Source organism: Mixophyes fleayi, chromosome 3 (genome assembly GCF_038048845.1).
Source record: "Mixophyes fleayi isolate aMixFle1 chromosome 3, aMixFle1.hap1, whole genome shotgun sequence".
Lineage (NCBI taxonomy): Eukaryota > Metazoa > Chordata > Amphibia > Anura > Limnodynastidae > Mixophyes > Mixophyes fleayi.
The window spans coordinates 253,525,051-253,541,379 of NC_134404.1; the positions used below are offsets into that span (position 1 = coordinate 253,525,051).

General features: G+C 40.2%; 1 protein-coding gene across 1 annotated transcript in view; it reads right to left on the reverse strand.

Annotated features, from left to right (window-relative positions):
- Window positions 1-16,329, reverse strand: part of LYST (lysosomal trafficking regulator) — a 461,445-nt gene that overhangs the window by 155,558 nt on the left and 289,558 nt on the right. The window contains exons 31-33 of the mRNA XM_075200948.1: window positions 14,540-14,616; window positions 14,032-14,220; window positions 5,871-6,016 (exon numbers count right to left, since the gene is read on the reverse strand). Of these exons, the coding sequence (XP_075057049.1) occupies window positions 5,871-6,016; window positions 14,032-14,220; window positions 14,540-14,616 (412 nt within the window). The remainder of the gene's footprint in view (window positions 1-5,870; window positions 6,017-14,031; window positions 14,221-14,539; window positions 14,617-16,329) is intronic.

The following is a 16,329-nucleotide window of genomic DNA, read 5'->3' on the forward strand; positions in this document are numbered from 1 at the left end:
CCGATCTTCACCAAGAACCGCTGCAAGGCGGAATGGACTTCGCTGTTAGGAACTCGCAGGTCACGGCCCCCTGAACTGTCTCAGGAAGTAACACAGGTCTCAAGGAGTGTAACCATCCCAGAAGAGCAAAACAGGAGTGATAATAACGCTGGAGTCAAATGCACACTGATAACAGGCTGACAGGTACTAGTACAATAAGTAAGCAAGGCTACTGACCAGTTATTATTACCATTTATTTATATAGCGCCACTAATTATGCAGCGCAGTACAGAGAACTCACTCACATCAGTCCCTGCATTGGGGCTTACAGTCTAAATTTTCTAACACACACACACTGACAGAGAGAGACAGACAGACACACACACAGACTAGGGTCAATTTGTTAGCAGCCAATTAACCTACCAGTATGTTTTTGGAGTGTGGGAGGAAACCAGAGCACCCACATGAAACCCACACAAACACGGGTAGAACATACAAACTCCTCACAGATAAGGCCATGGTCGGCATTTGAACTCATGCCAGTTAGGATCGGGTACACGGGCAGTCAGACAATGCGTAGTCAGGCGAGCTAGGTCTGTTACACAGGTGATCCAACAACGTGTAGTCAGACGAGCCAAGTTTGGTACACAGATGATCCAATAAAATGTAGTCAGCCAAGCCAAGTTCGGTACACAGATGATCCAGCAAGCGCAGTCAGACAATCCAAATTCAGTACACAGATGATCCAGCAAGCGCAGTCAGACAATCCAAATTCAGTACACAGATGATCCAGCAAGCGCAGTCAGACAATCCAGAAACGGTACACAGAGAATCCAGCAAATACACAACTCACAGAGAGCAAGGCACCCAGAGGATACAGGAGTCAGATGCTAGCAACAAAGTTGCAGTAACAAAGAGCAAGTGTCTGTGCTGAATTACATAGAGTAGATTCAAATAGCACATGACCCGCTACCCAGAAGTGCCAATCGCGGCAGAGAGAGAGACATCGCTGGAACGTGGAAACCTGTAAGAGCGTTACAGTACCCCCTGCCGTACTGGTGGACTCTGGATACCCTAAAAAGGTGTGTTGGGAAATTTCTTGTGAAATTGTTTAAGCAATCAAGGGGCATGAATATCTGAAGCTTTAACCCAGGAACGCTCCTGTGGCCCATAACTTTTCCAGTCCATGAGAAATTGTACAGAACCTCTGGATTTACGGAAGTTCAGAAGTTGCTTAACCTCCTATTCAGTTTCAACTTGAGAGTAAACTGGAGGTGGAGATTTCCCAGGAATAGAGAACTAGTTTTGAACAACTGGTTTTAAGAGAGATATATGAAATACATTGGGAATCCGCAGAGATTAAGTAAGTTTTAGTCTGAAAGCTACTGCATTAATGACATTGGAAATTTGAAAAAGTCCAATAAATTTGGGTGCGAACTTCATATTGGGAACCTTTAAGCGAATACTCTTGGTAGACAACCAAACTTTATATCCAGGTGCTAAATTAGGAACTGGACGACTTCTTTTGTCAAAAGTCTCTTTGGCAAGGGTAGCAGCATTTTTTAGGTTGATCTTCGTTTGTGCCCAGATAAGAGAAAAATTACTTATTAAGGAATCCACTGCCAGAACAGGAGAAATAGAAGTTTGAAAAAAGGTTGGTGGTCTAGGATGACAGCCATACATGACAAAAAAGGGGAAATTAGCGATTGCCTCGTGAAAATGGTTATTATGAGTGAATTCTGCCCAGGGAAGTAATTCAACCCAATCTGACTTGTGAGCAGATACATACATTAGAAGAAACTTTTCGGGTTCTTGGTTGGTTCGTTCAATGAGCCCATTGGACTGGGGTTGATAAGCTGAAGAAAGTTTAATTCCTAATTTAGAACAGAAGGCCCTCCAGAACCTTGAAATAAACTGTGACCCCCAGTCAGACACAATGTGTAGAGGACAACCATGCAAACGAAAACACTTCTTTAATAAAGAGATCCACCAAAAGGGAAGCAGACGGAAGTCCTTTGAGTGGTACAAAATGAGCTGCTCTTGAAAAACGATCCGTAATTATCCAGATGGCAGTATAAGATTTGGATGGAGGCAAATCGGTAATAAAATCCATGGACAGTTGAGACCAAGAAACTTCAGGAATGGGTGGTCCAAAAGGTTTGGCTCAAGACATCTTATGTTGGGCGCAAACAGAACATACAGAGACAAAATTCTTTACGTCTTTTAAGCAAGATGGCCACCAATAATAGTGGGTGAGAAGTTCTCTGGTCTTCCTTATTACACTGTGGCCAGAAAAATGCGAGACGTGAGTCCAATGTAATAACTTGTAACGAAGTTGTGGTAGGATAAAGGTCTCGCCGGGTGGACAAGTGACACTTTCAAGAGGAGTGGAAGCTAAGATACAATTGGGATCCAGAATAGGCTTGATCTCCGCATGGGAGTCTTGTTTATCCGATTTGAAATACCTGGAAAGCGCATCAGCTTTCTTGTTCTTAGATCCAGGCCGAAATGTAAAATTAATATCAAATCTTGAAAAGAACAATGACCATCTGGCCTGATCAGGATTCAGGCATCTGGCAGAACAGAGATAGGGAATGTTTTTGTGGCCTGTATAAATTGTTACTAGTAATAGAGCCTCTTTTAGAAGGTGTCGCCATTCAGAAAGTGCTAACTTAATAGCTAGTAATTCTTGATCACCAATTCCATAATTCCTTTCAGCAGGAAGAAATTTACGAGAGACTAACCCACAAGGATGTAATTTCCCAGAGGGACCTCGTTGAGACAACACTGCACCGGTGCCAAAGGAAGAGGCATCAACCTCAAGGAAAAAAGGAAGTTGATGATCTGGTGGACCGAGGATAGGGGCTAAAGAAAAAGCAACTTTCAATCGGTTAACGGCTTTAAAGAGACTCAGGAGGCCAAACCTTAGGATTCACCGTCTTCTTAGTCAGGGTTAAAATGGGCGAAATGGTAGAAAAGTACACCTTGATGAATTGTCTATAATAATTAGAGAACCCGAAAAAACACTGGATGGCACTCAAGCCAATCCAATATGGCTTTCAATTTATCTGGGTCCATCTGAAGTCCGGTTCCCGAGAGAATATATCCCAGAAAAGGCAATTGTTCTTGCTCAAAAAGGCATTTCTCTTATTTAAAAAAGAGATAATGTTCTCTGAAGCGCTTAAGCACCTGACGTACATGATTCCTATGAGAGAGGTGGTTTCAAGAAAAAATAAGAATATCATTGAGTTGATAATAGCAAACTGGTAGATTAGGTCTTGAAAGTTTTCGTTCTTGAAATTTTGGATCACAGCTGGGGCATTACATAGCCCAAAAGGCATTACCAGATATTTGAAGTGGCCATCATGCGTGTTAAACGCTGTCTTCCATTCGTCCCATTCTTTGATGCAGATGAAATTGTATGCTCCTGTAAGATCCAGTTTGGAGAAAACAACTGCCCCTTTGATACGATTGAAGAGTTCGGAAATTAAAGGTAACGGATATCTGTATTTAATAGTAATAGCATTAAGATCCCGGAAATCTATACAGGGGCGGAGACCACCGTCCTTTTTATTTACAAAAAATAATCCAGCCGCCCCGGCTGGAGAAGTAGACTTTCAGTTAAAACCTCTCTTTAGGTTCTCCAAGACGTAGTCCGACATGACCTGGGTCTCTGGAATGGAGAGCGGATAGACACGGCCACGAGGAATAGGTTTTCCTGGTAAAAGCTCAATACCACAGTCACAGACGTGACTAGGTGGAAGTTTGGCAGCCTCTTGTTCACAAAAGATATCCGAGAAGTCCTGGTACTGGGGTGGTAGAGATGCAGCAGATGAAAAACGGAGAGGTATTATCTTGTCTAGACAACGGGAGTGGCACTGTGGTCCCCATAAAAGCATTTGAGAAGATTGCCAATCTATAGTAGGAGAGTGAAGGCGAAGCCATTAGAGGCCTAGGACTAGAGAATTAATTGCCCTAGGAATCACCAGTAAGAAAATGCTCTCCTTATGCAAGGCACCAATCTGGAGTGTAAGAGGAACCATTTGGAACTGAATCAAACCCCCAGATATCTTACTGCCATCAATTGCTGTGAAGCTTACAGGACGCTCCAGGGGAATAGTAGGAATGCCATTGCCAGAAATGACAGAAGCAGAAATGAAGTTCCCTGCTGCCAGTTAGGATCGGGTGCTCGGGTAGTCAGACAATGCGTAGTCAGGTAGGCCAGGTCAGGTACACAGGTGATCCAGCAAAGCATAGTCAGACAAGCCAAGTTTGGTACACAGATGATCCAATAAAGCGTAGTCAGCCAAGCCAAATTTGGTACACAGATGATCCAGCAAGAGTAGTCAAACAATCCGGGAATGGTACACAGAGAATCCAGCAAATACACAACTCACAGAGAGAGAGCAGGGCACCCAGAGGATACAGGAGTCAGACGCTAGCAGCCAAGTTGCAGGAACACAGAGCAAGTGTCAGTGCCGAGTTATATAGAGGAGATTCAAATAGCCCGCCCCGACAGCCGAATCATGTGACCGGCTACCAGGAAGTGCCGATCGCAGCAGCGAGAGACTTTGCTGGAACGGAGAAACAGGTAAATGTGTTACACAACTAAAATGTCAGCCAAACTAAATCAAAAACATTTGTGACATAATCCTCATTTTGTTGTGGTTTTACTTAATAGACTTAAGCATTCTTTCTGGGGAAAGAAAAAAATAAAAGTGCACACCTCAAAAAGGTGTGATGTAAAGTAACTTTATACAGTGGGTGGTTAAAAACCTATGGAAAAATCATAGATTTCATCTCAATTGTATGACAAAGGAGACAATGGAATTCAATCTCAGCAGCATCATACAAATCGTAGCATTTCAACTGTGCACAGCAGTTTTTAGTAAACTCATTTGAACAGTTTGTGAAACACCAAATGAAGTTTATTGATTTGGATGCAAGTGGTTTGGAGAGTGTTGATTACTACCAGGCTTTTTGAAGAGTATTGTGGCTTTTCCCAGAATCCCACAATACAGTTTTCTTATGCAATCCCAGCAGCCGCTTGTGCACCCATAATTAAGAGGTTTATGACTAAACTTCCAATACAGCTGATCGCTCCTATCTCCATACCCAGACATGTGGTGTAATTTCATCCCTCCACCCGGCTAAACAGGAAGTTGCATTACTACAGTGAAAATACTGTTTGTTTTTTGTTTTTTTAAAAAAAAACATTATTTAACTGCAACAAAAAAGACAACAAGGACAAAACACATGTCTGCTTTGAAGTCTTTTTTTCTTTAATGAAACCTCAATAAGAACCGCCACAAACCCTTCCATATCAAATTACTCTAAGTGAAAGAATAAAACACCACACCTATCTTTTCCTGTTCTTTTTAAGGATTTTCTCTATGGCCATAAAAAGACAGGAAACACTGCTGTCCATCTGGTTGAGCATCATCACACACTGGTCCACCCCGAAGCAGTAAGAATTTATGTCCAATACAAGTTAGGTAAATAGGCATAATCTACTAGAGTATCTAAAACAATGATTGTAGATTAAAATTACATTTAATATATGGATCCCAAAAAATTTCTCAGTTTAAGGCACTCCTAGGATCTCAATAATTTTTTCAAGGCACCCTTAACCCAAAATAATTACCAAGTAGTCTCCCGCCTTGCTTACCTCTGGACCTTGCCGCGGCACCCCTGTGAGATCGCCGTGACACCTCAGGCAGCCGTGGCACACAGTTTGGGAACCACTGATATAAGTAAAAGCTGAACTACTTGAGTTAGATCTCAATTAAATTTAGCAACAACCAAAGAAAAGTGAAGGGGAAATTGTAAACGTAAAACTTTATTTATATATTTATTATTATATGCTAAACATTGCATATGAAATAACTTGCCTTCTTTCCTTTGCCTGTCCCTGAGGATGTACTTGTTTGGAATGGTTAAGTAGCACCTTTGTAAACGTCTTCTCTCTCTGTTTGGACCCTCAGTTGGATCTAGCTGACAAGAGGTTGGGTATGATTCTGGGTCATGCCAAACAGCCCTTAAAAATGAATATACATTTATTATTATTCTAATCCAATTTATTATAATTAACGCAGTTTACACTTAATTTTTATTATTTCGATGGATCACACTATAGTAAAAGGGAAGTGCTAAAAAAGAAGGCAAGGTTGGGCGCTTCCCTTCAACTCTCTCCACAAACTAAAAAACTGTTGGAAATCAAATTTGTACTTTCAATGGTGCCCCCCAGCTATACTATACTTAGGCATTTCACTCACCAAATAATATAACTATCTTTTCCAAGCTAATTATCCTCTATTACTATGTCTTATTAAACACAATCTAAACAATTAGAATTTCCTTTACATCTTGTGGTTCAGGAGGATCAATACTAGAAAAATTAATGTTTTGTCCAGACTGCTGTATTGGTTTCAAAATGATATATATGATCAGCGCTAAACCATCAAGGAGTAGCAATATAGTCTAAGATTGTAGCTTTTAGTGATCCAAAAGGTCTCCAGTATCCTTTCACATATATAGAACCAGTAAAAAGAAATCCCTCAGAGTGAACCAAAGACTTGAGAAAAAATAATATTTAACTTATGTGCTAAACAAACTAATTTGCACCCCTTGGTATGGTAACATGGTTTGTCCCGGAGAAAACGTACTCCTTTTTTTGCCTTACTTTTGTTAATGAATCAGGCTCATAGTGTGTAACAGTTTAACCAAATATATTCAAAACAATAATTATGCTGCTCACCTTATTTCAATGTGATAGAGTCATAAAGAAATAGGTGATGAAATGAGTGTTGTCCTTCTTTATATGATATGTGGAACAACATTCTAGTCAACACCTATTTCTACATGACTTTAATACTGAAAAGGTGAGGGGCATAATTATTGTTTTGAATATCCTTGGTTAAAACATTACACAATATATACATTTTTTTATTTTCCCAACTTTATGGTTCACTCTGAGGCATGTTTTTAATGTATCAGTTTCAAGCCTTAACACCAAAAAAATATCTGATTCCTTTCCTTCGCTCCTTCAAATCACTATGTCATACATTTTTCTGGAATAGCACAAAACCCAGACACAGAAAAGTTTACTAGCTAAATCTATACAAAAAGGAGATCTTCGCCTCCCAATATTTGACAAATATTACCACTCCACCCAATTGAACCATATTCTCTCTTGGCACAACGGGGCAAAAAAAAAATGTGTTGATATTGAGGAAGCGTTGTCAAGGGATCAGGGAGTACAATTTCTAACCTGCCTCCCCAGGAGCTACAGACCAGCCACAGTTTACACTCTCCTGTGTGCCCACTGTACAATAGAGCTTTGGGACAAACTGAATAACCAAGTTTAGCTAGCAACATATCCATCCCCACTCATGCCAATCTGGAAACTTCCACATTTTAATTTGGGACGCACAGGGGCCTTAGCATAATCCTATGTTGCAAAATCTTCTATAAATACAGCTGTATGAGAGAATACTTACAAACAATACACTAGATGGTATATAGTTCCCTCTAAACTACAAAGCATCTATCCCTGTACAACTGATCTATGTGTGCTGAATGTTAGGTAAAGAGGAACCTTTTCACATATCAGGTTGGATTGCCCAATAATCTCTGTTTTGGCACAACATTCTAGACCTGATTACTTGATATCCAATTACCCAAGGACAAACTAATTACATTACTCTGTCAACCCATTAGATCAATAAATAAATCTTCTTATAAACTAGTAAACGTTGCTATTGTATTTTGTATACAACTTTTATTTCATATATTTAATGGTTACTGTGACCTGTGTTCCCATAACTTGCTGCTATAAATAAAAATATTAAAATAAATAACGCAAGAGGACCCTGCATGCTAAAGTTTACAATCCTCAGAGGCAGTCAATTAAACAAAAAATGCACAAGTGTACCAGCCACACTGTATATATATCCACAAGAATCTCATTTATGCTATATGGAACAGCCATAAAGGCAACTTTTTGGGGCAGAAACAATTTGGCGCAAAGTGCCACTGAACATTGCCTCTATGTTCAAATTCCCCTATTGCCGGCTATTTTTCTGCAAATCTTCATCTCTACGAGGTGAATTTTGAGTTATTTGCTGGAGCGACGCATACAGAAAAGCCCCACAGGAAGACAGTGGGGAATGTATAAGGATTTGTGATCTATATGCTCCCTTTTTTGTGGAATTTGGTGAGAACTTTATTTGGATACTGAACTAATATTGAGTTCGCACCAACACATTCATTCGTCTGTATTTATGTAATTAGTCCAGTATTTGCAGACATGCATTTGTCCTGAACTACTAAAGGAAGTACTTGTTAGACCTCTCCTATATTAAAAAATAAATAAAACCAAATGTGACAGGATGGACCGCCTATGCCACCCTGTTTGTTGTTGCTGGTAACCGGCTGGGCTTACTTTGCCACTGTTCCCTTTTGTTATCCAAAAAGCGCCCTCTTACCACAGTAGGAGGGGCTTAAGCTGCTGCCACCACTGGACTCCTATACCGGCATCCAGAACCAGGTTTCTTCTGGGTCACTGACGCTGCTAGTGTACCTCGTTGCTAATGTACCTGGGCCGGTAACTCCGGACCTCTAACTATGGATCCGGATTGCTGTGAATGGATCCCCTCTGGCCTATCACATGGACAGCAGGCAGAACGTTGGTACTGGAAAAGCTTGGATCCAAACCTCAGACACAGCCGGAGAACGGATTAGATTTTGGGTCTAATCTGTAGATCACAGGAATACAGCGATATTGAAGATGTCTTTGAAGCAAGATGGTTTATTTTCTCTCACCCTAGTTGAAGGTACCAGGGTGATCAGGTCAGATGAAGTCAGAAGAATGATACATTTCAGTGCACAAATCAGAGCATTTATATCTTTCAGACTGTCACTCACCAGACTGTGAGTGCTTCTTCCCGTGTGTTTAGGAACCGTGGCCGTCCACCATCCTGAGGGTCTGCGCATGTGCAGCCCTTTCAAACCTTCTGTTCAGGTTCCTTTTAGTTAATTGGCTGATCAGGCAACACTCCCTATTTAAAGCACCAGAGTTCCATACCTCGTTGCCTGATCTTGGAGTCTCATTCCCATGAGCCTCTGAAGGTGTTCCTGTGTTTCCTCGTGTATTCAGCTCAGCTGATTCCTGTGGTTTCCAGACCACTTCAACTCTCCTGTGGTTTCCAGACCACTTCAACTCTCCTGTGTTTCATCGTGACTGTATTAGCTGATTCCTACCCGCTGCCTCCGTGCACTACAGTTATCAACTCACTTCAACTCTCCTGTGTTTCATCGTGACTGTATTAGCTGATTCCTATCCGCTGCCTCCGTGCACTACAGTTATCAACTCACTTCAACTCTCCTGTGTTTCATCGTGACTGTATTAGCTGATTCCTATCCGCTGCCTCCGTGCACTACAGTTATCAGCTCACTTCAACTCTCCTGTGTTTCATCGAGACTGCACCAGCTGATTCCTATCCGCTGCCTCCGTGCTCAACAGTTCCAGCTCATCTCAACTCTCCCGTGTTTCATCGTGACTGCACCTGCTGATTCCTATCCGCTACCTCCGTGTACCTGCAGTGTCCTGCTTGCCGCTACCCTTCAGTTCTACTCGTGTCTGCAGCCAGCTGATCCGCTCTCCGTGCTTCTACAGTGTTCCTGCCTGTGTCAACTCGCCAGTCTGCATCGGATCAACGCCTCGCTGCTTTCATCTCGTCTAGACCATCTCTACTCTTCAGTGTTCTCCAGGTGTCCAGTTCTACAGTTCTATATACTACTGCTTCCTGAGTATTTGTTTCTATCTCTGCTGGTCTACCTACCTGTGCGCTGCACCTACTTGATTACCACTTCTACCCTCCTGGGACTTTGCATCCTGCCGGCCTCCAGCCGTTCAGGTATCTCTGCACTCCTGTCTGACAGCCTGCTCCTGAACCACGGTATGCATACTTCTCATTGACTGTGTTGGTGTATTGCATATCTTGCTGGACTGAGTTGTTCTCCTCTGGAGTTTACTATCCGCTGAGACTATTGCCATCATTTGACTGTGTTAGCTTTTGCCCGGATAGTTCCTGTGACTTTGTATTATTGTGCAGTGCTGTTCAGTCACTACTATATTGTGCATATCATCGTGGGATCAAGTTCAGTGTGCCGTGTATACTCTGTAATGCATTTCTTTCCCCGTGCTCCTCCTCACATATATATTCAGTGGTACAACTTGCTAGAGGCAGACCACTGTTCCCTGTTTCCTGAGTCACCTGTTTCCAGTATCCTTTCACATAGCAGTGGTACAACTTGCTAAACGCAGACCGCTGACTCTCATCACCTCCTCGTTGCTTCTGGACATTCCTCCTCACTATAGCAGTGGTACAACTTGCTACTGCAGACCACTGACTACCCTCACGTTTCCTTTGTCCATTCATTCTTCGTGTACTACTACCTATATATTACCAGTGCTGCTAGTCATAGACTTTCCACGAGCATTCTCTACCATCTGCTGTCTCCTGTTCCGTGATCACCCCGCTACCAGAGTACCATATTACCATCTATACTGCTCTGGTAAGTCCATCATCTGGTGATCCCTGGGTAAAGACTCCTAGTGCCCGTGACACAGACACATGCTATTTTTAGCATCAGGATATACTCTATTTACACAAACATAAATTTACATACATTGCAAAGCTACTAATATTTATACTTAGCTTTGAAATTCTTAAAAACCTTGCTGTGATATCCTGCATCTTTGAGATGCAGGAAATGTAGCAGCACGTTTTGAATGAAACCTTCCTGTCTCCAAGTTAAACCTCACACATCAAAACATCTAATTAACATGTGGCCTTTCATCAGACTGTTCGGAATTCATATTCACACAGAACAAGAAAAGGACCCACAACAAGCCAGTTTCCCAAACCACAATACACCAAAGGCTTGGTAAACACAGGCTCATTGTATCATATATATGCATCAGAATTAGGCATATCCTATAGCAAGGCTAGACAAAAGAAAAATTTCTTCCCTGGTCTCAGAAATAACGATTACCTATCCCACAATATAAACAATATAAAAAAACAAGTGCAAATGCAATTACATAAATAAGTGCCCTGCGCTATTTGCTTTAAATAAATTTTTACCAAAAGTTATTTAATAGTGATCCAGTCACACCAAACAAGACCGAGTGACTGACTACAGACCAGTATCAAACATTCCATTTCTACGAAAGGTTACGCATTTATGATCCATTACAGTCAGAAATCAGGATACAACATAGTGCTGAAACAGCCATTGTACGTATTCTTAATGATGTTCTAGTGGCAAAAGGCAGAGTTGAATGTATGATATAAATCTTCATTGACCGCGGCAGCATTTAATACCGTGAACTATCGGATTCTAATAAAGCACTGAAGAATTTCTGTGGACTGGATGGCACAGAGCTTAGTGTGTTCTTAATAGTTTTCTCACTGGCAGGTAACAGAGAGGACCTAATTTAGGGTTAGAGGCAAAGCAAAACGGTGTTACACTGTGCAGACAGATTTTGAGTTAGGAGAGAGCAGTGTAAAAATAAAGATGTCCAGTATCTGTGTACTACATGTGAAAGCAGCCAGTATTTGCAGCATTGTTTGTCCAGGAGCAAATTTGCTTTTTTTTTTCTTGCTTTACTCTGAAATTTAAATGAGGACCAGAGAATGTGTTCAGGAATACACTCATCTGCACCAGTGCCCCTGTAATGCAGTGTTCCACGGGGCTCTATCCTATCTCCCATACTATTTGCAGTATACATGCTATCACTGGATGAAACTAAATCAGACATAATGGCCTGGACTACAACTGCAATGCAGATGATACTCAACAGCTGAGTTTCAGGAGTAGATGAGTGCCAATTGGCTAAGGTTCAATCATGATAAAACAGGGGCTCTTATGATAGGAGTTCACTTTCAAATGACAAGACTGCAGTTCTGAGTTGCAAAACTCTGATCATGTGCAGGATCTTGTTTTTCTCCTTGATATTAGCTTGATACTTAAACATCGGCTATAAGTGATAATCAAATAGTCATTGGTTCATCTGAGGATCAGTGCCCAAATCTAGCATTTAAGTCCCCCAGAAGAGCTCCCTACATGCATTTGTGTCCTCACATTTGGACTACTGCAATATGCTATACCTGGGTCTCCCAGAAAAAGAATTGTACCGTTTCCAGTTGGTACAAAATGTAGCAGCACGACTGTTAACTATATTAAGTTGTAAATATCATTTTGTCCTTAATGGACATGGATGACAGACCAGAAAGTGCTCCAATTTATGGAACTGCTCATCCTGCATTCTGTCATATGGTGATGTCATTCTTTTGTCCACTATATGCAGTGCTTTTTTTTGTCATAGAACTCACAGAACGGAGTTCCGGCACCTTTTTTCATTGGATTTTCCAAGTTTTAAAAGTAAATTTTGAACATTTGATGTGTGGTCCACGTGGATTTGAATCGCCCTTTCAAACGTAGCAGGTCGGCGGCAAAATCATTAAAATGGTGCATGCAGGCTGCTTGTGTGTCGAGTCCGATGCATCTATACTTCGTCCGTGCTGGTTGTGATGGCACTGCTCGGCTCGTGATTGGTCGTGTGGTCGTGCGCTGAGAGCTTACTGCGGACTGTTACAGTTATGTTTCGTTACACAACTGACATGCGTGGGTGTGTGTACAGTGATTGACTATGTGATGTGACTTCCAGCACCTTTTTCTCACAAAAAAAGCACTGACTATATGTATTAAGTGTGTGTATACACATTACATAGCTTTCAATCTTTTCTTTTTTTCAATTACCACATGTTGAGGTGTACAAACCTTGTGACTTTGATATGCGTGGTGTTTGTAGTATGTGTACTACTTTATAGTTCCGTGGAGGTAGACGTTAGGAGTGTGTTCTAAGAGTTGTCAGATTATATCATGTGTCAAATTGTCATCTTTTACAACATGCGTATTAGCTCATCAGAAGAAACTTCAGTTGTGTCTGTTCTGAATATATCCTAGTGGTCAGTGTGTTTATTTAAAGCTATATACACCACAACTAGTGATGAGGATAAAAATGTATTCATCACTGCAAAAGAAATTGCTAGGAGACTAGCAGTGAATCAAGTAAATTGGGAACCAGTGTAAAAGCTCTATAGTGTTTCATACAGACCCAGAGTGCAGCCAGAACACAAGAGTTAAATCAACCATTACTCAACTGTACAGTGTATGCACCAGGCCCCCCAAAAGTTAAAGGTTCATAAAAAAAAAGTTAGGATATATTAGCACAGTGTCAGCCTTCAATGGCATTACAGAAGATTGAACCATATATGTAGAAAGCATGGAACTTGATTGCGATGCAAATAATGGTAGCAAGACTGACTTTCTTTTTGCCACTAAGTGTAAGGGGAATAAAGACATACAGTTTGTTGTGCAGTTTATTAACACCAGTATAACTTGCCAGCAAAAAGTTTCAGGAGATTCTTGATGTTCTAATGCACAGTTTAAAACCCCCAAACTGCTAGTAATTGCATAAAGATTTTGTTTTCATAAAATAAGCCAATATGAAGGCGAAAGTATTTTGCATATGTAGCAAAGTTAAGTCGGTTATCTGATCAGTTTGGAGTGAGTCTCTCAGGAGCAAGAATGGCCAGGCTGGTGTTTGGCATGCAGAGTGAAAGTATTCAAAAGAGATTATTATCTGGACCAGAGTTGACATTTGACAATGCTGTGTCCACTGCAATTTCAATTGAGGCAGCAGCGAAGGGTGCCTCAGAGTTACAACAAAAAAACAGTGAGACCATTTTGCTGTTCTCAGGCCAATGGCTAAAACTGCACTTTTTCCCCTTGCACTGAATGAAGTGCCGACAGGAAACTTAGCATCTGTTAGCCAGTAATGAACAGAGAGAATCAAAGAAAAACATTTCAACAACAATGTGTGTGAAGAGGGGTGACTGGGTGCTTAGGTGCCTTATTAGTAAGAAAACAAAATTATGTAAAAACACTATACAATATAAGTAGACACTATTAAGTACTAACCTGTCATGAGTCAGTTGCTGAACAAGTTCTTGCCAATGTCGGCTTGCACTTAAATCTACCTTGTACATACTGCGAATGTGTTGTATAATATTCTTTCTTTCCATTCCCTGAGACAAAGACACACTTTGAGTTATATCGCCAGCAATTTTGGATATATCCTTTAATTTTGATTCAAGGCGCTGAAAAAGCCTGCCAAAACACAAAAAAGATAAGATGGCATCAAAATCCTATAATGTTTTACTAAATTCCACCAATTTACCTATCTAAAAACCAACCTAAAAAAATCAGACAAACAAGAACTGCAAGAACAAATCACTGTAAAGTTAATGACTGCTAAAAATGTTCTAAATTTGCAGTCCTTAAAGGCTCATCCTGCAAAACCATAAGGCCCATTTCAATAAACAATGAAACCCCTGAGAAAACATAGAATGATTGTTTTATATCTATACCAAAAAAAGTAGTTAAGAAAACATTAAAAAAAAAAAAAGTCTAAAATAACGTTTCTTACTTTTGCTGATTATTCAATACAGTTTTTTTCCAGGCTGCTTTGTTCACATTCTCTTCATTCTCATATTTTTCCAGGTCCTAGAATATATTTGAGTCTGTTAGACTTAGGTTTCAGAAAATGTTGTGCTTTAAAAGCAACTATTTTATCAAATGTGTTAATTAATTGAAGTATGGAAATCTTATTAGAGGTTTTACCATTGCATTATGTGTAGGATTTAAAAGGGACACACCATATTGTAAACCAGTGAATTAAAAACAGGCAGCCCACCTAGCTATCACCTGAGCGGTGATAGTCATCTTACCGATTAACAGAAATACGACAACAGGGATGTAGAAACTACAATGCCGATGGATGTTATAACGGCATGTAGTAAATGTAGACTTACAGAAAAAATTATAGCAAGGATTTGCAACAGGATTCAATGACAGAAGTCTGATTCTTGTCACTTAAGTTTTCGACAGTGACATTACTGGTCTTATGGGGGCGATGTGACCAACCGACTCCAGGATAAGGTACAACTGTTAGTACAAAACCTAAGATAAAAATTGTAGAGGTGGTTTTCATAAATACTATTAACTTTGGCAGCGCTACAGTTAATAGTGTTTATAAGACAGACCCCTATACCTATTATTTTAGCTTTTGTATTAAGTTGTACATTATCCTGGAGCCAAGTGGTCGCATTGCCACCATTAAGACCAGCAATATTACTGTTGGCACTTAACTGCGTGATATACAATAAATGTTATTGAGTCCAAAGAACAATGGAACACTGATACTTGGGGATACTAAAACAATGACATACAGACCGCGTAAAAAAATAAAAGGTTTTGTGACTGAGATATCAGATTGCTTTGGCCAGGAACACAGTATGGCAACTTCTACTCATCATAATACATAAATGTGTCCAAAGAGTAAAAATATATTCATGGCATCCATATCACTATATAAAATAGAACAATATTAGAAGTCACAGAAGAGTTCTGTGGCAATAAAAAAGCGCAAAACTCCAGGTTACAAACTTAGAGGTGTCCTTTACAGTTTTTATTTTATAGTACAGGTATATTATTTCTTAAGATACAAATGTTTCAATTTGAATGCTGTATGAGTTGATTCTCATATGCAAGTATGTTGTACCCTCACTGAAGGCTACATAATATTATATCATTGAGCACTTCAAATTATGACTCGTGTGACAAAAGTGACTATCCTAGTAAACCCTCTTCAGTCAGGCTTCTTTACCAACGCTTCACAGAGAATGCACTGACACAGTTGGTAAATAATTTCAACACTACTAAACGAATTTTGCTAGACCTCTCTGCTGTACTTGACACTGTTAACCTACATAATAATCCCTATACTTGAAGCTTATTGCCTACGTATTATCCATGACTCAGAACTGTTCTTTGTTCCCCATAGTCAAGCTGCATATATAAAACCTGTTACATACATCTAAAAACATTTCCATAATATGCACATTTCTCACACAACACACTGCTAAAGCATCAATTTATGCGCTCATAACCTCTCGCTTTGACTATTGCAACTCTTACTGATCTTCCTTTAACCATACTTTCACTTCTATAATCTATTCTGTAAGCAGCGGCTACACCAATTTTTCTTGTAAAACATTATTTTTTGTTGCTCCCCTCTGTCAGTCTATACATTGGTTGTCTGTATTTTAACGAATCTAATAACAAAACTGCAACAACATATTCTTCACTTGTTCCAAAATATTCCCAAACTCAACTCCTCAGGTCTGTACAAGATCTCCATCTCTCATCCACACTCAG